The sequence below is a fragment of the Syngnathoides biaculeatus genome, chromosome 4, assembly GCF_019802595.1.
Source record: "Syngnathoides biaculeatus isolate LvHL_M chromosome 4, ASM1980259v1, whole genome shotgun sequence".
Classification (NCBI taxonomy): domain Eukaryota; kingdom Metazoa; phylum Chordata; class Actinopteri; order Syngnathiformes; family Syngnathidae; genus Syngnathoides; species Syngnathoides biaculeatus.
This window is the reverse complement of record NC_084643.1, coordinates 1,179,135-1,202,545: the sequence shown is the minus strand read 5'-3', so window position 1 is coordinate 1,202,545 and position 23,411 is coordinate 1,179,135. Positions and strand designations below refer to the sequence as shown.

At 42.3% G+C, this 23,411-nt stretch overlaps 2 protein-coding genes across 17 annotated transcripts in view; both read left to right on the top strand.

The window, feature by feature from the left end:
* The first annotated feature begins 902 nt into the window (after positions 1-902).
* Positions 903-20,520, top strand: ulk1a (unc-51 like autophagy activating kinase 1a). Of its 5 annotated transcripts, none has more exons than XM_061816616.1 (28): positions 903-1,249; positions 1,595-1,795; positions 1,887-1,979; positions 2,595-2,636; positions 4,423-4,455; positions 4,543-4,579; positions 7,691-7,864; positions 8,523-8,596; positions 8,679-8,780; positions 10,551-10,609; positions 11,213-11,295; positions 12,977-13,027; positions 13,115-13,203; positions 13,313-13,469; positions 13,553-13,613; positions 14,040-14,132; positions 14,293-14,409; positions 14,505-14,641; positions 15,374-15,474; positions 15,808-15,920; positions 16,037-16,152; positions 16,305-16,430; positions 17,671-17,825; positions 17,911-18,086; positions 18,186-18,304; positions 19,490-19,647; positions 19,741-19,876; positions 19,978-20,520. In XM_061816616.1, the coding sequence occupies exons 2-28, from the start codon at positions 1,706-1,708 to the stop codon at positions 20,019-20,021; spliced, it is 2,736 nt and encodes a 911-aa protein (XP_061672600.1). In that variant the 5' UTR covers positions 903-1,249; positions 1,595-1,705; the 3' UTR covers positions 20,022-20,520. The 5 variants fall into 5 exon arrangements, with proteins under 5 accessions (XP_061672600.1, XP_061672599.1, XP_061672602.1 ...); XM_061816615.1 differs by having other exon boundaries at positions 903-1,253; XM_061816614.1 differs by lacking the exon at positions 903-1,249 and adding an exon at positions 1,329-1,512.
* Positions 20,521-20,836: 316 nt separating this feature from the next.
* Positions 20,837-23,411, top strand: part of ep400 (E1A binding protein p400) — a 30,550-nt gene continuing 27,975 nt past the window's right edge. For all 12 annotated transcript variants that reach the window (XM_061816610.1, XM_061816611.1, XM_061816603.1 and 9 more), the window contains exons 1-2: positions 20,837-21,125; positions 21,867-23,226. In XM_061816610.1, coding sequence (XP_061672594.1) covers positions 21,901-23,226 — 1,326 coding nt within the window. In that variant the 5' untranslated portion in view covers positions 20,837-21,125; positions 21,867-21,900. The remainder of the gene's footprint in view (positions 21,126-21,866; positions 23,227-23,411) is intronic.

Below are 23,411 nucleotides of genomic sequence, written 5' to 3'. Positions count from 1 at the left end.
TAGTTTCCCAAACTTCATTAGTGGATAAGCAAGAAAACACATTTTCTATGAAATTCTTGATGAATTTCATAATACAGAACTCAGCAAATTGTATTTGATTTTCAAATGCGAGGAAATAAGTTTAAATTTTCTGTCTGAAATAGGTCGTCGCAGAGACAACAAATGAACAATGCGTTTAGCATGTATTTTCCCATTGCGAGTTCTCATTTCCAAAAACACACAGTATCTAACTGATTGACTTAAAATTTCATGTTTTTATGACAGAAAATGCTTAGTTTTTTGCTATGTTATGAAGATAGTGCTTCACAGCGTATTTTGGGAAAAGTTAACATGTCACGGAAATCGGGCCCTCGCTAATATGTTAGCTTTCTTGGTAGTCACGCTGTTCTATGTCTTCCTTTGCTCTTGTTTTTTTTTTTTGGTCGGGGGGGAGGATGGGGGGGGGCTTACCAAGTTGAATTAAAAATCCTTCCTGTTACCAGAACTGAAAAAAAACGTCAAGCTCACACGACTAGTTTTAATTCTACATGCCAAACTTTGAGGGAAAAACCCCACCATAATCAAACCTATAAACCAGTGATTTATAGAGCCAAGGCACATATTTACAATTGAAAAATCCCACGGCACACCACAAAAGTAAATGTCACCAAAAATGGATTGCTTAATTACTGTATGTACTTCCTGGCATCTAATAGAAGAGGATTTTTTTTCTGTCATTGTGCCTCACTGGCATAAATAGATGAACAAAGACACATTATTTCTTGGAAATAAATATATATTTTTAGCAATTACATAAAATTGGATAACTTCCCACGGCACACCTGAAGAGCCCTCAAGGCACACTAATGTACCCCGGCACACTGTTTGGGAATCACTGCCATAAACCACGTCCGCCACACGATTTGGGAGTACCAAGATGGCGGTCAACTGGCTTCAACCAAATCGACATACCGCTCGTTGTTTATGGATATTGACGAGTCCCACCGGGATTTGAACTTGAATAGGATTTGAATTGCAACATCCATACCTATCCAGTCTTTTTTTTTTTTTTTTAAATCAGTGACTTTGATGGGCCACATCTAAGGACGTGGCAGGCCGCTAGCATACGTCATAGTCACGGCCGAAGTGAGCGACCCTGATGAGCACGAGCAGTTCAGCGGACCCCCTCGGTAGCTGTGCTATCCTCTAAGAAATCTTAACCGATGCATGCTCTTTAAATGACCGTCTTTGACGTTTCACAAATTACCACGTGGGTATGTTTCTATCTATCCATCCCGTCGTTGCTCCATAAACTGTAGTTTACAAGATGTCATTGAAGGCAGCGCCATGCAACCACTGCCGCCGCTCTGCGCATGCGCGTAGCGAGCGTGGATAAAAGGTGAGGAGGACGCTAAACCTCCCCCAAAAGATCGCCAACCTTATCGCCGGCGGCGGATTGCACAAGTTCGACTGTAATTTATTGTTTTGTGTGCTAGACAAAACTCTGAACGCCAATTTAAGAAGACATTCTCGGTCTGTTTACATCCAGTAGCACGTGGTTTAACCCCCCCCCCCCCCACCACCCCGCTATTTTTTCATTTATTTTTTGTTTTAGTCCAGTGACAACAACTTTATCGGTTGGTCGTCGTCCTGAAAATGCGGCAAGTGCTGTGTGAAGAGTCCACAAGTGGGCACTAAAAATGGGATTCCTCGTGCGCGGTCCCAAATGGAGTCTGTCGGCCAGTTTGAGTTCAGCAGGAAAGACCTGATTGGTCACGGCGCCTTTGCGGTCGTCTTCAAAGGACGACACAAGGAGGTAACGTTCGTGTCTTTGACATCCGCCATCGTGTCTGTCCTAATAAAAAAAAAAAAAAAAATCATAATGTTCTCTTCTTTTGCCGGTCAAGAAACATGAGTGGGAAGTGGCTGTCAAGTGCATCAACAAGAAAAAGTTGGCCAAATCGCATTCTCTACTCGGAAAAGAAATCAAAATATTAAAGGTAACTTAAGACTCGCGTGTGAACGTTCCACAAATGCCGAGCTATAAAAGTGTTAAACATAGCTTTCCATTTACGCCATCTTGTGTGTCATAAGAGGTCAGAGAACACAGGTCATAGGTGAAGTTTTTTTTTCTGTCGTTAATTTAAATGATTGGTCTAATTAAGGACTGTGGTGACGTCATTAGAAACATATCCATAAGTGAATATCATAGCAATCTCGGAAGTCGTGTACAAATATATTCCCCCCTGGGGTCCGAGCAACATCTATTTGGAGAAACTAGCTAGGAAGGTGTTGCAATGTTAAAGTATTCATGTGCTCAATATCTATTCGTGTCCATGAACTCACCTCTTAAACTATTGCTGACCTACTCTTTGTGGTAATAACAATAACCTCACCGATGGATTTAATATCCATTTAAAAAAAAAAAAAATCCTACTTGGATGATTTGTACTGAAACTGCTCATTTAAAATGAACACAATAAGACAACTGTTAATACGATGCACAAACACAACATCATGATTGTGTATTTTGTGACACTCGCATGATAAATGTATTTTCTAACCATGCCAAATATGCTTTTTTGGGTGTTTTGTTTTTGTTTTTCCACCTCCAGGAACTCAAGCATGAAAATATAGTGAGACTTCTCGACTATCAGGTGGGTTTGACTTTCTTTTCCACTTTCCACAACTCTCATCGCTTCTTGTTGATAAAGTAGGAGGAGCTACAAATACAGCACAGAATGTACTGTCATCACTGATCTTAAAAAAAAAAAAAAAAAAAAAAATTAGCACATATCTAGCGGTATGTTGATTTGGTTGAAGCCAGTTGGCCGCCATCTTGGTACTCCCAAAACATGTGGAGGACATGGTTTACAGATTGGATTATGGCGGTGTTTTTCCTCAAAGTTTGGCCTGTAGAATTAAAACTGGTCGCGTGAGCTTGACATTTTTTCAGTTCTGGTAACATGAAGGATTTTTAATTCGACTTGATAAGCCAAAAAAGGCGAAGTGTAAAGGAAAGACAGAACACCGTGACTACCAAGAAACCTTGCATACTAGGGCACGATTTCCATGACATGTTAACTTTTCTCAAAATACACTGTGAAGCACTATCATCATAACATAGCAAAGAACTAAGCATTTTTTGGTCATAAAAATATTAAATTTTAAGTCAATCAGTTAGATATATTTTTGGAAATAAGGACTTGCAATGGGAAAATACATGCTAAACGCATCGTTAATTTGTTGTCTGCGAAGTCCTATTTCAGACGGAAATTTTAAAATTTTCCTCGCATTTGAAAATCAAATTCAATTTGCTGAGTTCTGTATTCTGAAATTCATCAAAAAATTCACAGAAAATGTGTTTTGTTGCTTATCCACTGATGAAGTTTGGGAAAATATTGACATCGCTTTTTTGCAAAAAAACGTCTGCCGATAAAGGTGAAGCAGAGATTGAACGGTGAACAACAGCCGTAAACAAAACTTCAAGTGAATTAAGATCATCAGAAAATAAAAAAAACCTTTACAAACTTAAACAGTGTCAAAGTAAATCTTTCTAACTTACCTGTGGAATGTTTTCACACAGCCACGAAACTGTCGCTGCCCAGGTCGGCATGTTTTGAGAGTATCAAGATGTCGGCATGTTTTGAGAGTATCAAGATGGCGGATGGCGACTTCAGTTTCAGTGGCCAATGAGCCATCCAGTCTTTTTTTTTTTTTTTTTTTTTAAGATCAGGGACTGCGATACATTATATCATATATATATACACACACACATTATTTTGTGAACTTTCCAGCACCTAAAAGTGCATTTTGAGAGAAGCGCAAATCATTTCAAGCAGCCCCCAGCTCGGAAAGTGCATTTTTTTTTTCATCCTCCGACGCGTGTTGGTGTCAAATATGAACGTTCACCTGCTAGCCAAGCACGGATCTGCGAGCTAATCCCGTATTTGTGACAGATGGACGCCTCGACAATGGCTTCCAAAGCATCTCACGCTTGAATGACTTTAAGATTATGCGCTTTGGCTCAGGTTGCTGAGGTCAGTGATCACCTGTTGTTATTATTATCATAATCGTTCAAAAAGATGGATTACTCTGGATAATCCCATTTTATGTTTGTCCCAGAGACAAAGAGGAGGGAGGCATCGTTTGTCAGCCAACCTGATGGTTTATATTTGTCACCCGAGTACTTTGCTCGATCACACAACTTCACCTCATGTGTGACTTTGTGCGTGTCAGTGGGCAGAAGGAGGAGTTGGGGTAGTGGTTCAGGTTAGGGAGGAACAGCTTCAGGCGCCTTTTGGCCCAAACTTTCAAATTTTGCTTGTATTTCCGCGTGCGGGCAATCGATGGTCGGTGTTAGCATGAGCTGAGGCGGTAATAACGCGTGAAGAAAGCAATTCTCCAAACTGGATTGAAGCTGTATTTGTTTTTGATCCGCAGGAAATAGGCGGGTGTGTGTACCTGGTCATGGAGGTATGTGGAAAAGAAAACCGCTTCCCCGACATGGCTGTGTTGTTCCAGTTCTTCCCTTCTTGTAAACGACCTCTCTTGTCTTCACAGTACTGCAATGGCGGTGACCTGGCTGAGTACCTTCAATGTGAGTGTATTCACGCAGTGTGTTACTTGGTCAATTCAGCGTGGCCTTGAACGGGTTTTGCTAATTTTTTTTGTGGTCTGGAGGTTCAGGATTAAATCCTCCCACATGTTCTTGATAAATAGGATCCATATTTTCCAAAGCAAAATGAAATAAAAGGCCAGGAATTGCCTTGTGATGAGCTCATTTCAATTACGTAAAAACCATATTAGACTTGAGTGTCCGCTAATTATTTTGCAGATTTATTTATTTTTTGTGTGTTTTTGCCTTCTCAATTCTCAGAAGGACCAATCATCATAATAGTTATTAAACTCGCGCGGTCTTCGTCAGGGTTGAAACAGCTTTGATGGCACTGCTCACGAGGCTCTATTTAGCCACTCAGCGTCATTGTTTGAAATGCGAATTTAAAATACTCGTTTAATTCTGCCGGCGTCTCCTATTTTGTAGCCCTTGACTGTTTTGTGTCCCTGCCAGCGGGCACCGCCAGCTATTCGCAGCACGCCACGGGAGCACCCATGTGACCTCACCCATCTGTTACACACTTATCCTTGTCCTCTGGTGGGAAAAACAGTGCAGCCTTTAAAACGAAAGACCTTTTGTAAACAAAATTCTCTCCCGCACAGCGTGACGTGGATGTGACGTGAATGTGATCAGACTTCTGCCCGAATGTTGTAATGCTGCCGGACCCCCCCCGTGTAAACAAACTTGTGAAATGAACAGTTGTCAGTAGGGAGATATTTTAGAAGTAAGAGTCTGAGTGAGTTTAACACATCTCACACTCTGGCGCTGCCTTCCTTTCCAAAAATAGTAAAAAGTAGTTCATAAAAACAGTTGTCGAACCAATTTTGTAGTCATTGCGGACCACTCCGAAAACGAAAAAGGTGCTTGAGTTTTGGGTCATGTGAAGTTGCCTTTTATTGGGCTCCTTTGACTCTGTTTGACATTTGGATTTCGTTTTTTACTTTTTAAATCAACACCCCCCCCACCCCCCGCCTATTTTCTATAAACCGTATTTTCCGCACTGTAAGACGCACCACATTATAAGGCGCACCTTCAACGAATGGCCTATTTCAAAACCTTTATTCATATATAAGGCGCACTGTCGGCTTTTGAGAAAATTAAAGGCTCTTAGATGTGTCTTGTAGTGCGGAAAATACGGTATATTTATATAATGAATATGTGTGTGGCAAGGCGACACGGTGGTTTAGCTGGTAAAACGTTGGCCTCACAGTTTTGAGGACCTGAGTTCGATCCCGGCCCTGCCTGTGTGGAGTTTGCATGTTCTCCCCGTGCCTGCGCGGGTTTTCTCCGGGCGCTCCGGTTTCCTCCCACATCCCAAAAACATGCAGCATTAATTGGACACTCTAAATTGCCCCTAGGTATGATTGTGAGTGCGGATGTTTGTCTCTGTGTGTCCTGTGATTAGCTGGGAACCAGTTCAGGGTTTCCCTCGCCTCCTGCCCGTTGACAGCTGGGATAGCCTCCAGCACTCCCCGCGACCCTCGTGAGGATAAGCGCCAAAGAAAATGGATGGAATGTACCAACATAGTTTTGGTACTCGTCTTGTCTGGCAAAATTTTGAGTTAACAACCCCCCACTTCCTATGGCCCATACAAAACCATTGACTGGAGGCTGCCCCCCCCCCCCCCCTCCCCAAATAAAATTTGTCCAGAACTGCCACTGTGCCTGCCAAGGGGTAGGTCAAAGAAATGGTGGACGGGCTGATGAGTGCCGTCACCTGCATGCAACATTACTCGAACACTCTAAATTGCCCCTAGGTGTGATTGTGAGTGGGGCTGTTTGTCTCTATGTGCCCTGCGATTGGCTGGCAACCAGTTCAGGGTGTACCCCGCCTCCTGCAAGTTGACTGCTGGGATAGGCTCCGGCACTCCCCGCGACCCTCGTGAGGATAAGCGGCAAAGAAAATGGATGGTTGGAGTGTGTGTGTGTGTGTGTGTGTGTGTGTGTGTGTGTGTGGTGTGTGTGTGTGTGCGCAAAGAGAGCCCTCTGATACTGTGGAAGCTTTCAAGGCTTGTGATGTTAGCTGCACTGCAAATGTGTGAGGAAAGCCTACTAGAACAGGGGAACTTTATTTTATTAATTAGAGCCACTTTAATTTGTGGCTGGTGTGTGATAATTCGGTGTGAGTTGTACAGGTTAGAACACAGGTGTGAAACGCAAGCCCCGGGGGCCAAATCTGGCCCGCCGCATGATTTTGTGTGACCCGCGAAGGAAAATTATGAGAATCAACTTCCATGATTTTTAAAAAATATGTACTATAGTTTCAAATGGTCATATCATAAAGGATAACATTGAGATATTGCAAGCAATATTCTGTGCCCAAACAACAACATTAGTTCAAAATTGCATTACCCTTGATTTTGTGATTACAAAACTAGCTCATAAATTTCATCTGTAAATGTGATAAGGTAAAAGATTTTCATGGTTTCACGTTCATAACGGCCCTCTGAGGGGAAACTGTAACTACAATGTGGCCTGCGACAAAAATGAGTTTGACACCCCTGGGTTAGAAAATTGTTTGAAGTGGTTGCCAGCCAATCGCAGGGCACAAGTAGACAGAGAACAGTGGCACTCACTATCACACCTACGGTCAATTTAAGAGTGTTCAATGAATGTGTGTTTTTTTTGGGATGTGGGAGGAAACTGGAGTGCCTGGGGAAAACCCACGCAGGCACGGGCAGAACATGAAAACTCCACACGGGATTTGAACCCCGAACGTCAGAGCTGTGAGGCCAATGCTTTACAGCTGCGCCACTGTGCTGCCAAATGATTTATCTTGCTCTTTTCTTTCTTTATTTTTTTTTTATTTCAAAAACCTGGGATTTGAATAACTTTTCATATCCACTGCGTATAATTAGATAAGTCATTTGTCAGTGCTTCGAGATCATTGGAAAAACTTTTAAATTGTTCTTGAAATTGCTTGAAAATCTTCAATTTGACTTTTGGGTTTTTATGATTATTCAAGTGTATTACTGGACATTCCCTGCACTTACTGGAATGCAGTTTATTTGTAACTTTAAGTTTAATTGCTGAATTGGTTTCACTGTCTCAAGAAATGTTATCGATGCACATTTTCCTCCCTCGGATCCTCAGCCAAAGGGACCTTAAGCGAGGACACAATCCGAGTTTTCTTACAGCAGATGGCTCAGGCCATGAAGGTTCTACACAGCAAAGGCATCCTTCACAGGGACTTGAAACCACAGAACATCTTGCTCTGCCACCTAAAAGGACGGCGGTCCAGTTCCACCACCACCAGTGTCAAGATCGGTAAAGACTCAGCAGAGATACAGTGAAGAAAATAAGTATTTGAACACGCTGCTATATTGCAAGTTCTCCCACTTAGAAATCACGGAACGGGTGTGAAATTTTCATCGTAGGTGCACGTCCACTGTGAGAGAGACAATTAAAAAGAAAAATCCAGAAATCACAAGGTATAATTTTTTTAACGATTTATTTGTGATACAGCTGCAAATAACTATTTGAACACCTGAGAAAACCAATGTTAATATTTGGTACAGTAGCCTTTGTTTGCAATTACAGACGTCAAAGGTTTCCTGTAGTTGTTCACCAGGTTTGCGCACACTGCAGGAGGGATTTTGCCCCACTCCTCCACACAGAATTCTAGCTGATAGACTGGTGTTCAAATAGTTATTTGCAGCTGTATCACACATAAATCGTTAAGAAAATCATACATTGTGATTTCTGGATTTTTCTTTTTAGATTCTCTCTCTCACAGTGCACATGCACCTACGATGAAAATTTTAGACCCATCCATGATTTCTAAGTGGGAGAGCTTGCAATATAGCAGGGTGTTCAAATAATTATTTTCTTCACTGTATGTAACAGTAGAATAAAAAGTTTTGTATCGTAATACTCCCAGTATGCATCACACTACAATGTGCTCTCCCTCTCTCAAATTTTGCAGCTGACTTTGGCTTCGCGCGTTATCTTCAGACAAACACAATGGCAGCAACACTGTGTGGCTCTCCCATGTACATGGTGAGTTTTCAACCAGTCTGCATTGCTTCACGTGCTCAGGTGTCGGAACGGAATAGCTCTATTCAAGTGTGTCTGGACCCAGGCTCCCGAAGTCATCATGTCCCACAATTATGACGCCAAAGCTGATCTGTGGAGCATCGGCACCGTGGTCTACCAGTGTCTGACCGGGAAGGCGCCGTTTCACGTAAGTAACGGCAACAAGCGTACTCGTGCCCTTGCACAAACATGTTCACGTCAGTCACCTCCTGTGTGGAGGTCCGTGACATAATACCTCGTGAATCTGCTTTGCGACATCCGGAGTTCCTAGAAAGGATCTTCTCATATTTGTCAACACAAAACTGAACATGAGGCATCCTTTTGGAAACACAGAAACATGATTCAGCGCACACCAGTTGCCCGACACCATCCCTGGTGTCCAGTGTTATGTGGCAAAAACTGGATGTTCATTAGGAAAGACCCTTGTTTACAGGACGGGGTTGTGGGCCTTGAGCAAATATTGTTACACAATCCGGCTTTTACTTGCGTCGCTCACGTGGTTGTGCCGATAAAAGCGCTATTTGTTGATTGCTTCCACTTTTATTTATGCGTACAAGGAAGAACGTGACACTTGGCCTGATTGTGAAACGTCTTTTATATAGTTGAGGAAGTAATATCCTCGATTTATACTGGTTATTTTTCCGACATATTCAAAAGGAATGTTTTCATTTTGTCAGATCGGCGGGATTTGCAAAGCGCTGAGGTCCGTGGAAGGTTAGCAGAAGGCTGTGACGATGCTGTCAATTTATCAAGCAGTTTCGATCATTGCTCTTTTATCAAGTACTTCATATGTGGACCACTTGCTGCAATGCAATGTTTAAAGCCCAGATGTCCTCCCTACATTCTAAAATAGATATTGTAATGAAAAATACATATATTACTCACTTCGATGTCGATACGAAAAAATAAATATGGGCGGAGAGTGCGTCATTCATGCGCAAAATTGCGGAAGTGTCATTTGACATCCAATTGGTGGCCATATTGGCTGCATCCCCTGTCCGTGATGTCACATTCGCCATTGAAAACACGCTGTGGCCCCTAACATGGGAGACGGAACACGCCCCTTCTTACACGGAAGCTCTTTTCGAAGAAGAGAACATCTCACAACCGAGTTAAGTGACCGGGGCAATATTACCCTATTGTTTCGAGCCATATTTAGATGATATGCGGATCACGGCCAAACCACCTCCCCGCCCGATCCACCTCCGCCCGGCGGTGATAAAAACAATGCCGCCTGCCCACGAACGTCGACGACGCCGCGGCCAAACCGCCTCCCTGTCCGTTCCAATTCCGCGGTGGAGATGATCCACCACAGCCCAGCTCGGCGTTGTCAACAAGGCCGGTGGCAATCCAAAAGGCCGTCCTTCAGCGGCTGCTGCACGGAAGCCTTCCGACACGCACATCGACACATTCGCACATCGACCCTATTCATGGATTACGCCCCCCCACCCCAACTATTGTTTGTTTTAGTAGCTGTATACACACCCACCTGTCCTTTGGAACTCACGAAGCTCTCATTTTTCACGACAAACCGGATCTTTTGCAAAAGTATGAAAAGCAAATCCATCATCCGGGGTGTTCGAGTAATATCCAGCAATATAACAAGCCGGCATTTTGGCTAACACGAAGGAACAACGAGCTACCTTCCCGCAGGTAAAAATAATAGAAAGAAACAAGTCCACTTGAGTGCGCTACTGGTGGGAGTTACAAAAAGCCATATTTGTCAAAATCACGTTTTGTGGTGGGGAAAAAAAAACTGCTGGGTTCATACCGGCTACCGTTTTTTTTTCCATCAATAACATACTAAAAATCATGCATTTCACGATAGTGGGCCATTAAGTCAAATGTGTTTTGCAACTCACAAGCAAGTAATCGTATTGCAGGAGGAAATATTGAACACAGTTTTATTTTTGGATAGGCGAACACGCCACAGGAGCTCCGCCTCTTCTACGAATGCAACAGGACCCTTGTACCAAGGTTGGTACACCTTTTGAACTATACACTATATCTACTGTATTTACTGTGTGTGTGTGTGATATGATATGATATGATATGTAGCGTCCATACAACTAACCGCACAAGACTTGTGGTAACAGATATACACATGTATAAAAACTCCATTAGGCTGTCGTGTTCAGCATGAATTATCAGTTTTGTTTTGTTTTTTTTCCGAATGACAACCTCGACTTTGCCAGTTTGTGTTGCTTTTGGCCATGCTTATCTCATACTAAAATAAAGCCAGTGATATGCCGGCCAAATGTGTGAGGAGGCATGATTTGTTGTTTTCTTCTTAGGGCTTTCTATATATAACCCGTATTGCGCTGCCAACTAGTCGTCTGCACTGCGATCATTTTCCATGTGACCCACAAAGCGCCGTGCGTACATGTACACACACACACAGCCTGCAAAGACTATCACCTTTAGTATCTTAATGCTCAAGGATTTTGTCCTGATAATCATAAATAAACACAAAAAAACACATTTTTCAGCTCACTTTGGGGGTAAACTGTTCGTTCAATTTTGTTTTGTAGAGGATTCATATATCTGTTTGTATAAAATTAAATCTTCTCTTGACTGCAGCATCCCAAAGGAGACTTCGACCAACCTCAGACAGCTACTGTTGGGACTCCTTCAAAGAAACCACTCGGATCGGATCAGCTTCGGTAAACATCCGTCTTAATGAAATGGAGTGACTTTTCCCAATTATTGCATTTTAGGAAAAGTATTGACAAAACCTGTTGTCGTACTTTAGTGTCTTCATTCATTTTAAATTCACTGCAGTACTTATTTGTAGACTCATGCACATGTCCACTTGAAATGTCACTGCATTTATTACATAGTAAAAAAAAAAACAAATCTACCATAATTTCTCGAGTATAATGCGCACCCCCAAAGTTGACCCCCAAAAAAAAAAAAAAAAAAAAAAAAAAAACCCCCTAGGAAAACCCTTCTACCAATGTACAATGCGCACCACCAATTTGCTGCTACCCGTCTGCTCAAAATATTGGGAATTATCTGTATTTATATTTTTTTTAGGTTTGTACTTGTATTGTTTAAAAAAAAAAAAAAAACCTGTCTGTACGACAGTCATTAATAATAATCATTGTGCATGTGCTGATGTAGCAGGAATATAATCTCGGGAGAGGCCACAGGACAAGCTTGTCCTGGTCCCTGCAATTGTCACAACAGAATCCCTCAACCGACTAAAATAAATGCTCAATGATGGCATAACATTTTATTCATACTGTTGATAACACATATTACAGTCTTAAAGAAATATTTAACACTTTGACCCATTTTTGGATGAAATATTTGTGCATAAAACGTTTGCACCTAGTGCAGTTTATCCTCTACATTGCACATCCTTGGCCAAGACTTCAAAAGCGACATCTGGCTCATCTCCAATCTGAAAAATATCCATCGTAGCTACCTTTTGGTGACATGGTCCAGTTCTGGTGCCTCTTGAATTCATGAACCGTGATCCTATTTTGCTCCCGCAGCATGTCATCCTCTGTGCCATGCATGGCGTTTGCGGGAAAACATTTTTTTGAATCCCAAGAGTTTTGGTTCCGCAGCGCAGCCTCTCAAAACAAACAACGTGAGCTCAAACTACATAGAAATGAGGGTTATGGGCACACTAAAAACAAACAAAAAAAGCGACCATTTCAATTGTGTGCACTCTCCCGTTTTTTTATTTTTTATTTTTTATTTTGATGTGCCCATGACGCTCGTATTACGTAATTTGCGCTCACGTTGTTTTTACACCCACTTGAAGCCATTGAGGCGAGCTATCGTTGTTTCGAACTGCGGCGCTACTTCCGGGTTGGCGGCGTCATCGGCACGAGCGATGACACATTTCTTTTAAAAGCAGCTGCACAACTAGCCGTTGTAGTCAACATTTTTTTGTCTTGGTTTAAGTTAAAACAAACTCACGGGCAGTCGTTTCTGATCTCTGGTGCCGTAGCAACAAACATGCTACGCTAACGATTGTAAAATGCAAGCTTCCCGAGAAGGTCATAGAGTTCAGGTTGGGGGCGCACATTACTGTAATGAATATACATGTGTAACATAAGACATTGAATATCATAGCAACATCTATATGTCTACCTTTTTTTTTTTTTTTTTTTTTTACCACTCTATGTACCCGAATACAACTATACAATGTGATTGTATTTTTTATTTTTCATCCATACCTAAATATAATGCACTCTTAACGTTTTGAAAATATTTTTGGAAAAATTTCCACATTATTTTCGAGAAATTAGACTATTTCGAAAGCATGGTCATATTACTGTATGTCACTGTTGTAACTTCCCTTATCCAACTACCTCTTTCCTTTTGCAGATGAGTTTTTCTCTCATCCTTTCTTGGAAACAAGCTCGGCCTCTCGAAAGTGTAAGTAGTCTCACCTGACTCAATACGCCACACGCAATCAGCGGGTCGACTCGCCATCCTCAAACAGGCCGGGCTGTTTTTTAACAGGCTCTCCAGCTCCGGCGCGCTTCTATCCCAGTTCCGCCTCAGGCAGCTCTTCTAGCAGCTCATCCACATCCAATTCAGGCTCTCCTCGCGTGGGTGCATCTCAGAAACAAAAGTGTACCTTTCAAAATAAGAGGGGGGGGGAACATGCTGTGTCTTTGTTTTTTCTTCCTGAAATGAAATTTGTACGTCATTTCTCAGCTTCACTGTGTTGAGAAGCATCGTTGTCAGACCAAGTTGAAAAAAACTCCTATGCCGGATACTGTCGTCTACCAGTTGAAAGAAATTGCCAATCAAGACAGCAGGAACAGTTGGTCTTTCAGCGAGGACTATATCATGGTACATCCCGAGTCCCCTGGTAAGAATTGCAGTCAGGCAGCATCTCGGCCTTCTGACACTTTTTTTCGAAGGTTTTATATGTCTTGTTTTACTGCGTCACAGTTGAGTACACGTCTGAGGAAGACTGCGGCTCACCCGTTGAAAGTTGCCTGATATACGCTAGGTGGGTCTGGAACACGATAATCTACGGACTCTCAAGTTTTACGTTTATTACATGAGTGTGATGTGCTAGGAGGCCACAGAGACACTTGAATTCTTCCATTGATTTCATTTACCGTATTTTCCGCACTATAAGGCACACCTAAAAGCCTTTAATTTTCTCAAAAGCCGACAGTGCGCCTTTATATATGATTCAATATTGAGGCTTTAGTGCATCTCCATCTAATGGGATGCATAACATAACCGCATCCTCTACTGTAGCGTCTATTCTATGCGCCTCATAATGCGGTGCACCTTATATATGAAAAAGGTTTTAATATAGGCCATGCATTGAACGTGCGCCTCATAGTGCGGAAAATACGGTAGATGGGGACACACTATATCGAATGATGAACCCTGCTGAACGAAAATAATTGTGACCTTTTCTTAGCAGAAGCCCCCTGATGAGTGGGAGGGTTCTTGAAGCAGTTGGCAGGATACCTCCTTCCTCCCACACGCTGCAGTGTCACGCCAAGCCTTCTGGGTAAGCCCGTCTGGGATGGCTTTCAAACTGAAAGGTCTTCTGGGATCTGGGAATGAGCTATTGTTCAACAATCCAACTCCTCCTTCAATTGTTGTGTACTGAATGTGAATTTTATGTGTCTGTCACTTGTCACTGTTATTTATTTGTTTTCCATCTGCAGGCAGCCTGCGCTGTGCGGCCGCAGCCGTTCAGAGCCTATTCCCGTCCCAACCCAGATCCAAAACTTCCAGCGTATGGAGCAGCATCTGCAAGCATCAGGCTCACAAGGCTCCGCCTTGTACAGTCTATTGTCTTTCTTTAAAAGTCATTCTCAGGAGATTCCCAGTTAGTAATTAGAATCAGAATTTTGTAATTGTTTCACACATCCTCCAGGGTCCGCCTCTGCTATCCTGGCTCTGGTGAAAGTTCTTCGCCATGTGGAGGATGTGGGCCTCACGATTCCTGCGTTGCCGCCTACTCCTCAAGTCCAAGTAGAAAAGGAGACCAGGCACCCCAGTCCTCCCCACGTGGTAGGAATCAATCCACTGCTGATCAGTGATCAGTTCTTCTTAAACTTTGAACACCGAGGTCCGTCTCAAAAAAGATGATGACAAACATTAAAATATAGTTATGTACTAGCCTCAAGGGCTCATAAAAAGTTATTTTTCTTAAAAAGTATATTATTGTATTACTGTAACATTATGTACATTAAATATTGGGAGAGGTGGGCATCTAATGACTCCCTTAAAATGGATATTACTGTATGTTGCACATAAAAATTGAATCAAAATGATCCATCCATCGATTTACATCATAGGTCGAACATCCAGTTGCACTCACAAGCCACCTGAGGGCAATTTAGAGTCTCCAATTATCGCATGTTTTATGGATATGGGAGGAAAGCGGAGTGCCCAGAGAAAACCCACGCAGGCTCGGGGAGAAACTGAAAACTCCACACAGGCGGGGCTGCGATTTGAACCCTCGACCTCAGAACTGTGAGGCAGACGCTCTAGCCAATTGTCTCCTGTGTCACCAATAAAAATTATGCAAGACATATATCGTTGTCAACAAAAGAATTAAATTAAATACAACTGAACAGTACTTGAAAAATGTACTGTACTTAAAGACAAAGACTATGCTTGGAGAATCACTCTAGTAAATGATAAATGCACGATGATAATGATGATACAGAACAATATTTACAAGGAATTGTAAGTGAACGTTTCCCACGTGGATGATCCCTTCAATATTCTGTGATCTAGTTGGAACCACCCCAAGGACTTGGGAGCAGACTCTACCGCTTAGTGCGAGAACCGGATGGGCCGCAGAGACGCTTGATAAGCGGGACAGCCCCAGCCACAAGGTCAGACGTGTACCACAAACTTACTATGTTCAGAAAGATTCTCTAGACAACAATATATAAAGTATTTAAATGTGAATTTTGAGGTTATCATTGCACACTTAAGACACATTGCATTTTTTTTTATTAGACATTCAATGAAATCAACTTTTGAAAGGAGCAAAAATATTCGTGTTTTATTTTCATTCCAAAGTTAACCAAGATGAATTCAAATTCTACAAGAGTCCAATGTTACTGTGGTGATTCTGTTTATGCTGGAGTGTCTTGTGTTGCTTTTTATATCTATTTCTCTCTCTTTTTTTTTTTTTTTTAATTACTTTTGTTCTTTCCAAGCAGTACAATTCATGCAGAACAATGTCAGACCTGCGTAGCGATAGCCCGCCTCCTGCTCCTGCTCCCTTCACCGACCACGGCGGTAAACCCTCCCCCGGAAGAGGGCAGTTTAAAAGGTCAGAACAAGTTATTGTCTGGACTACCAGAGCTAAGAATAGGCAACAGATTATTACAGTTGAATAAATGCTTAATTATTCACTTCACTGCCCGTCTGTATGTATCGAATGGACAGATCAGAGAATATTGGCAGACTGTCTGACATTATGCTTCAAGATTCATTCGGAGCGCAACTTCTTGAACGGAGAAGTCATGAAAGTCTATGCCATGAAAAGACCGTGGACTTTGCAGGTTGGGGCCTTCCCATGTTAATGCAACACCTAAAATATTTTGTTGCTTTTAGTGTTGTGTGGACACAAAGATAGTATGTCCAAGAAGTGCCTGCATTTGATTTGTCTGTTTTGTCTTTCTGACCTTTCAACTTAACATATTTAAACTTGTAGCGCCACCTGCTGGCTTCCACAGAGGACGTCCGTCATCGGGTAGCCCACCAGCTGCCATCTTCTCCGTAGGGTCTCCATCTATTGGAAACACTCCTCCTGATACCGTGTTCCCAAGGATGCTGACAGGTATTGTTGACTGAATTGAATTTTGGATTTTCGCCATGGATATTTGTATGGGTTATACCAACAATAACAAGGTTAATATTCAAATCAAAAATGGCCATCGTGTGAATAGGAAAGGTACCAAGGCCTCACACCATGAGGCAATGACACATTAACATATACATGGAATTTTTTTTTTTAATTCCCTGAAAGACAGAGTCACCATTATGTAAATATTAGCTCCTAATTCCGGGGTGCCCAAACTTTTTTTTTTACCCCCATCTACTTTTCAACCAGCCAGCCTCTCGCGAGCTACCGACGATGGGGGGGTGTTGATGCTCCCAAACTGTTTTCAGGTTGTTATGTTGCCTCCTATATTTAAAATACAGAATAAGCTTTTTGTGCACTGTATTGTCTGTGCTTTCGTTCTGGATCAGGCTGTGCCAAGATGGAATTCTAAAATTAGACAGCATCTCATCCTGCACGTTCTACTTTGACTTCAAACCAGATCTTTCCCACTCGGAAAAGAGAAAATCTCGTCCAGGATAACCACTTTTTCTTCGATTACTCACATACTCTGACAGTCATTGCATCTTAAAACAACAATATTTCTTTTTTTAAACTTTCTCCATTAATTTTGAAATTAGCTCATCTTTGCTCTATGTTGCCCAGACTGTGTTGCTAACTAAAGCAGCGGTAGTGGATGCTGTCATTGTAAAACACATTGATGGGTTGTGTGAGTACTGTAACATTTGTAATTATGAATGTACGTCTTTAAGAGCAGGGATGGGGGGCAGGGTGTAAGGTAAACTAGGAAAAAGAGTCGTTAGAGAAAGTTCCCTGTGCTGCCTAAAAGAAACCAGTGGCTTCTTCTTTTCACAGTACGTATACGAATTGTGCCATTGGATGTAACAGTCATCCCTCACTCCTTGAATCACATTGCAAAATGCCACAAAGTGATGTTATACTTTCAATTTGCATTGGATTATTATTGTTTTTTTTGTGTGCGTAATGCAGAATATCTCAGAGACTGCATCAGCGGTGCACAATTGCGCAGTTTCGACAGAACATTGGCTGACTTTCTATTTATTTTATTTTTGGCGCGCCATCCATCGATCCGCGATCGATCCATTGGGCACCCCTGTCCTAATTAATATACATTTGCCAATAAAATGTGAACTCATCCAGTAACAAAAACTTTATCCCAAATTAAAAGCTTTTTCTCTCCGGGTGTTTCAGCTGCGTATTTTATGTATTTATGCAGGCTCCCCCAGGGGTATTAGCCCCACCTGGTTGCTCAGCGGTCCCCATCATTGTCAACGGAGCCATAGAAGCAGTGAGACTGAAGCCATGGATGATACTCCGCAGTCAAGTTTGGCCTTTCGACCACCTGAGCTACCAGAAGATCCGTTTGTGGAGGTATTTTGTGAAAGGGAATGCTGCAAGTAGTTTCATCACTGACGTAGCTGAATTTGGAACGGAGCTTTCTGTCGTCTTTCCACAGCAGGTCCATACAGATGGTCTGAATGACCTCCAGTTCACACTGGCTTTTGTGCAATGTATCATGGAAGTGGCTACTTCGAAGGACCCGGTCCTGGATCCCATCAGCAACTCCGAGGAGTCCTTTTTAGAACACAGTCTGTTGACAGACCAAATAAGCCTCTTAAGTCGAGAATGGAGGTCAGCACTATGACTTTGTCCTGTTTTCTTAATACTCACAGTCCGAGTCTGGTCCTGACGAGTCACTGAACGCCTCATGATGTCATGTTCTCCTTGCAGCTATGCAGAACAGTTATTGCTTTACTTGAAAGCGGTGGACTCTCTGTCAACAGCTCTGCGCAATGCCAAAGAAAAGATCCTGCAAGGTCGACTGCTTCCTTTAACTTCAGTCAAACAAGGTTCGGTATTGTCAGCTTCACTAATCTTTTAATTAGTTCACTTGCAGTGAAGAATAGAAGTATTTCAACACCCTGCTATATTGCAAGGTCTCCCACTTGGAAATCATGGAGGGGTCTGAAATTTTCATCATAGGTGCATGTCCACTGTGAGAGAGATAATTTAAAAAGAAAAATCCAGAAATCACAATGTATTATATATTATTATTTTTTTTTTAACAATTTGCGTGATATAGCTGCAAATAAGTATTTGAACATCTGTCTATCAGCTAGAATTCTGACCCTCAAAGACCTGTTAGTCCATTTGGATGATACAGAGGAGTCATGGCAGAAGGTTTTGTAGTCGGATGAGACCAAAATGGAAGTTTTTGGTCATAATTCCACTAACAGTGTTTGGAGGAAGACGAATGATGAGTTCCATCCCTACTGTGAAGCATGGGGGTGGTAGCATCATGCTTTGGGGGTGTTTTTCTGCACGTGGGACAGGACGACTGGACTGTATTAAGTACTGTATTGTATTGTGAGATTTTGGGGAACAGTCTCTTTGCCTCAGTCAGAGTATTGAAGATGGGTCATGGCTGGGTCTTTCAACATGACAATGACCCGAAGCACTTAGCCATGAAAACCAAGGAGTTGGTCCGTAAGGACCATATCAAGGTCCTGGTGTGGCCTAGCCAGTCTCCAGACCTAAACCCAATAGAACATCTTTGCAGAGAGCTGAAACTCCGCGTTTCTCAGCGACAGCCCAGAAACCTGTCTGATCTTGAGAAGATCTGTGTGGAGGAGTGGGGCAAAATCCCTCCTGCAGTGTGTGCAAACCTGGTGAACAACTACAGGAAACGTTTGACCTCTGTAATTGCAAACAAAGGCGACTGTACCAAATACTAACATTGTTTTTCTCAGGTGTTCAAATACTTACTTGCAGCTGTATCACACAAATAAATCGTTAAAAAAAACACACATTGTGATTTTTGGATTTTTCTTTTTAGATGATCTCTCTCACAGTGGACATGCACCTACGATGAAAATTTCAGACCCCTCCATGATTGCTTGTTGGGAGAACTTGCAAGATAGCAGGGTGTTCAAATACTTATTTTCTTCACTGTAATATGTTTTTTCTACAGCTGGCAAAGTCAGAATAGAAGTCAAAATAATTCATTTTTACACATTTGTGTTTTCAAAATGAAGTGCTTAAGAAGCTGAACGAGTCATACAAGTGCTGCGTCGTTTGCTGTCGCTCCCTGAGTGAGCGGCTGCAGAGTTTTTTAACGGACAAGCAGAAGCTTATGGATCGCTTCAACGGACTCACGGCAGAAAAGCTCATCTATTGCCACACTGTGCACATGGTGAGCTCCCCTCATCACTCATAAACGATGTACCGTACTTCTTGTGTTGCGTCGCTGTCTCAGCCTTGTTGCGTGTTTTCAAATTGCATTCAGGTTCAGTCTGCAGCTTTAGACGAAATGTTCCACTGTGGCACAGAAATAGTTCAGCGCTACCACAAAGCTCTTCTGCTTCTGGAGGGTCTGTCCCGGTTCGTCACAGAGGAAAAGGATATTGACAATATACGAAGATGTATGTGAACAAGATCGCAACACTGTTACCTCACCCACAAACTTATAAAGCTGGGACTTTATTGGTTATTAGTATGAGTCAAAATTTCTCTGTTTTCCCAGGTAAGTGGCGTATTGAAGGACGCATCTCTGCTCTGCAAACTTAGCAGTAGTCCTGCCTTCACGGAAATTGTCATTCCGCATCCACCTCATATCAATGCAGCGAGATAGCACCTCCTGTTGATGTACACGAGCACTTTCATCTTTCTCAAGGGAACGACCACTGGAGCATCTGCTCCGAGCACAAAGTCCGGCGTGTGAAATCCTTAATTATGCGCAGAAGACTGGACCTCCTTGGGTGTGAACTTGAACAATGAGACTTTATGACCGTTTGATGAGACTGATGCTTTACTTGGTATTTGTTACGTACCATTTGTTTTTGTGTGATTTGCACATAGAAATATCCAGTCATGTTGTACTTGAATCAAAGTTTATTTTTTAGGTGTTTACTGAAAACAATAAGTAACAACCAAGAATCAAATGATGCTAAATGAATTGACCAAATATTGTGAGCGTGTAGCAATAATCGTGCCTTCCTCAAGTTGGATTCACGTGATATTTAGTTTGAATTCAATATGCAAATGAAAAGTGTTACTTTTATTAAGACTCGAGTGTTGTTATTTATTATATTTGGGTTTTCTGCATGGCCAGAATTTGTACTGTATATTTACACTGTTTTGTATTAGATGCATATAGATGTATTGTGTGGAGAAACAGTTTGCTTCTGTGTAAATGAACTGATGTGTGATTCTTGCTTCAAATGCGTGTACAACTAAACTAATAGAAAATGAGCTGTTTGTATTTTCTCTAGATATATAATTGTCTGGTTTGTAAAAGCGAGATTTAAAATCTTGTAAACACCCCAAATCTAATGAATATGAGTCATTTATTGACAAAGCCACCATTACCCGCAATGGTTATTTGCTACCGAGCTCGTGTTTTGTGAATTTTAATCGAATCTCGTGCGATTGATTTATTATTTTTCCATTTATTTAATGGTACTCGTCAACTTCCTGTAAGAGAGAACAAAATCCGGGTTAAGTCATAGGTCGCTCTGGTCGCCATGTTGGTCAATGAAATTAGCTTCCAGCATTGAGTATCCGATGGCAATATTGTAACGTTTATCTTCGTCCTATTACATTTGTAACTACATTTGTATGGTTCTAAAATGACGTAGGGAATATTAAACGAGCAGAGAGGACTCATACCACGTAAGTAAATGCATGATATAAGGTTTAATATATCTGTAGATGTTGGCCTTCTAGTAATAACAAGCTAACACTATTAGCATTCGCTAGCACGCGTACCATTGCAAGGGTAATGGTATGGGCTGAAATGTCACAGCTTTGCATTAGGTGTGTTCATTTATTATGTACATTTTTTGTGCACTATCGTTAAATCCCTACGGTCAAAGGTGGCAAATATGCGGGTTGATTAGCAGAGGACTGTACTTCACACCGGGTTGCCAGTGCTAACGTTACGCCCCTGAGCGATATCGTTATTTTGACAGACGCTACCATTTAAAAAGAAACCAGCATAACAGTGAATTGTCAAAGTCTTAGTCGTTGTTAGCAAGTGAAATTTCTATACAAAAAATGCATTATACAGCCCTAATTAGTTACTAGTTCTTCATAAAAATCCCGGGACCGATAATGTTATTTGTTTTTTTTTTTTAAAACAAAATTTCACGTTACACTAACTGCGAATGACAAGGAACCAAACGAACTGTTGGTACGATGTGTGATAATGTTGTCATATTGCTATTGATGATGTACAACACAGTATTGTGTTTAGAGCAAAGCTTTTTAAGCATTGCAAATATTAATCACGCAATCCCACTTTTGTAAAGCTAAATCGACAAATATAAATCTATATTTAGTCTAGTAGCCTATTAAAATGCATACTATATACATGTATAACATTAAAATATAGCCTTTTTTTTATCTCCTCAGGTTATTGAGCAAACTTGCGTAACACTGTCACGCAATGCACCATGGAAGTGGGTCACAGAACATTCAACGACAACTCCAGAGATCCAAATCTGTTAGTGGTGCAGAAGTTGAGGATCAGCAGCAGCAAGCGACCATGGCAGCGTCGCAGCAGCAAACTACAGTTACTCACCCTCAGTCTCCCGTGACCACGTTTTCTTCTGCTGCCAGCCCATCGGCGCCTCAATCTCCCAACTATCAGATAATCATGAGTCGCAGCCCAGTCACTGGTCAGAACATGAACATCACTTTACAAAACGTGGGACAGATGGTGCCCGGCAACCAGCAGATTACCCTAACCACGCTTCCCATCCAAACCCCAGCGTCCCCTGGCTTCCAGCACACAACACCGCAATGGAGGTTTGAGCACGGTCCATCTTCCTACATTCAGGTCGCGTCCCCCTTACCCCAACCCATGCAGCCTCAAAGTCCTACCCAGCACAGCCCCGTTTCGCTGCAAGGCGTCACGAGGCCCGGGGCCCCCACACCTTCCCTTGCTGTGTGCGGACAGAGTCCGACGCGGTTTGTGGAAGCCGGTATGTTAGTGCGGCAAATCAGTTTAGGCAGTCCGTCGGTAAGTGGTCATTTCGTACACCAGGACGGCACTGGGTTGGCCCAGATTGCAGCCGGGACTGCTGGTCAAATACAACTGTCTTCTCCAGCAGCAACAGGTTCCGTCAGGGAACGCCGTCTTTCTCAGCCTCACTCACAGACTGGAGGCACCATTCACCACCTTGGACCTCAAAACCCCGTGGCTACCAGTACTGCTCTCTCTACTTTGGGCAGCCCTGGACACATTACCACCTCTAACCTACCTCCACAGATCAGCAGCATCATACAAGGACAGCTCGCACGCCCCGTGCTATTTGATAAGACTCCGCAGGGTGTAGTTACTGCAGTCGGAGCTACATCCACAGCATCTTTTACTCTACCTTCCACCATCCCACCCTCCAGCCCCTCCCTCACTAGTCCGACGCAAACAAATGCCAACAACCCTCTCGCAGCCACCAACACTGCGGCAGGCACCGTTAAAAAGCAGTTTCCCAAGAGGTTGGAGGAGATTGCTCCTTCCACTCCAGAGATTGCTCAGTTACGCAAACAATGCTTGGACCACCACGCCAAGAGGATGGAGAGTTTAAAGGAAGTGTTCAAAGAATACCTTATAGAACTCTTCTTCCTTCAGCATCTCCAGGGAAATATGATGGACTATTTGGCTTTCAAAAAAAAGCCCTGTGTTCCCCTGTTTACCTACTTACGACAGAACGACTTGGACCTGGAAGAGGATGAAGAGGAGGAGGAACAGTCCAAGGTCATCAACGATGAGGTATTCCGTGAACCAGAATTTAGGGTGTGTTCAAGTAAACGTGACTCCGTTAATCATGTCTTCTAGTGCTTCATCAAAAGGCAACTTAAGCTATATAAAATTATTCCAAGAATGCGTTGAATGTGCCTCCACAAGTCTAAATACTTTATCTGGATTGTTATTGAATTTGTGGATTAAAAATTCAA

Coding starts and splice junctions, on each gene's coding strand:
- ulk1a (XM_061816616.1), top strand. CDS start 1,706: ATGGAGTCTGTCGGCCAGTTTGAGTTCAGCAGGAAAGACCTGATTGGT. Junction 11,296..12,976: donor CTCGGATCGGATCAGCTTCG/GTAAACATCCGT, acceptor TTCCTTTTGCAG/ATGAGTTTTTCTCTCATCCT. Junction 13,470..13,552: donor GGTACATCCCGAGTCCCCTG/GTAAGAATTGCA, acceptor ACTGCGTCACAG/TTGAGTACACGTCTGAGGAA.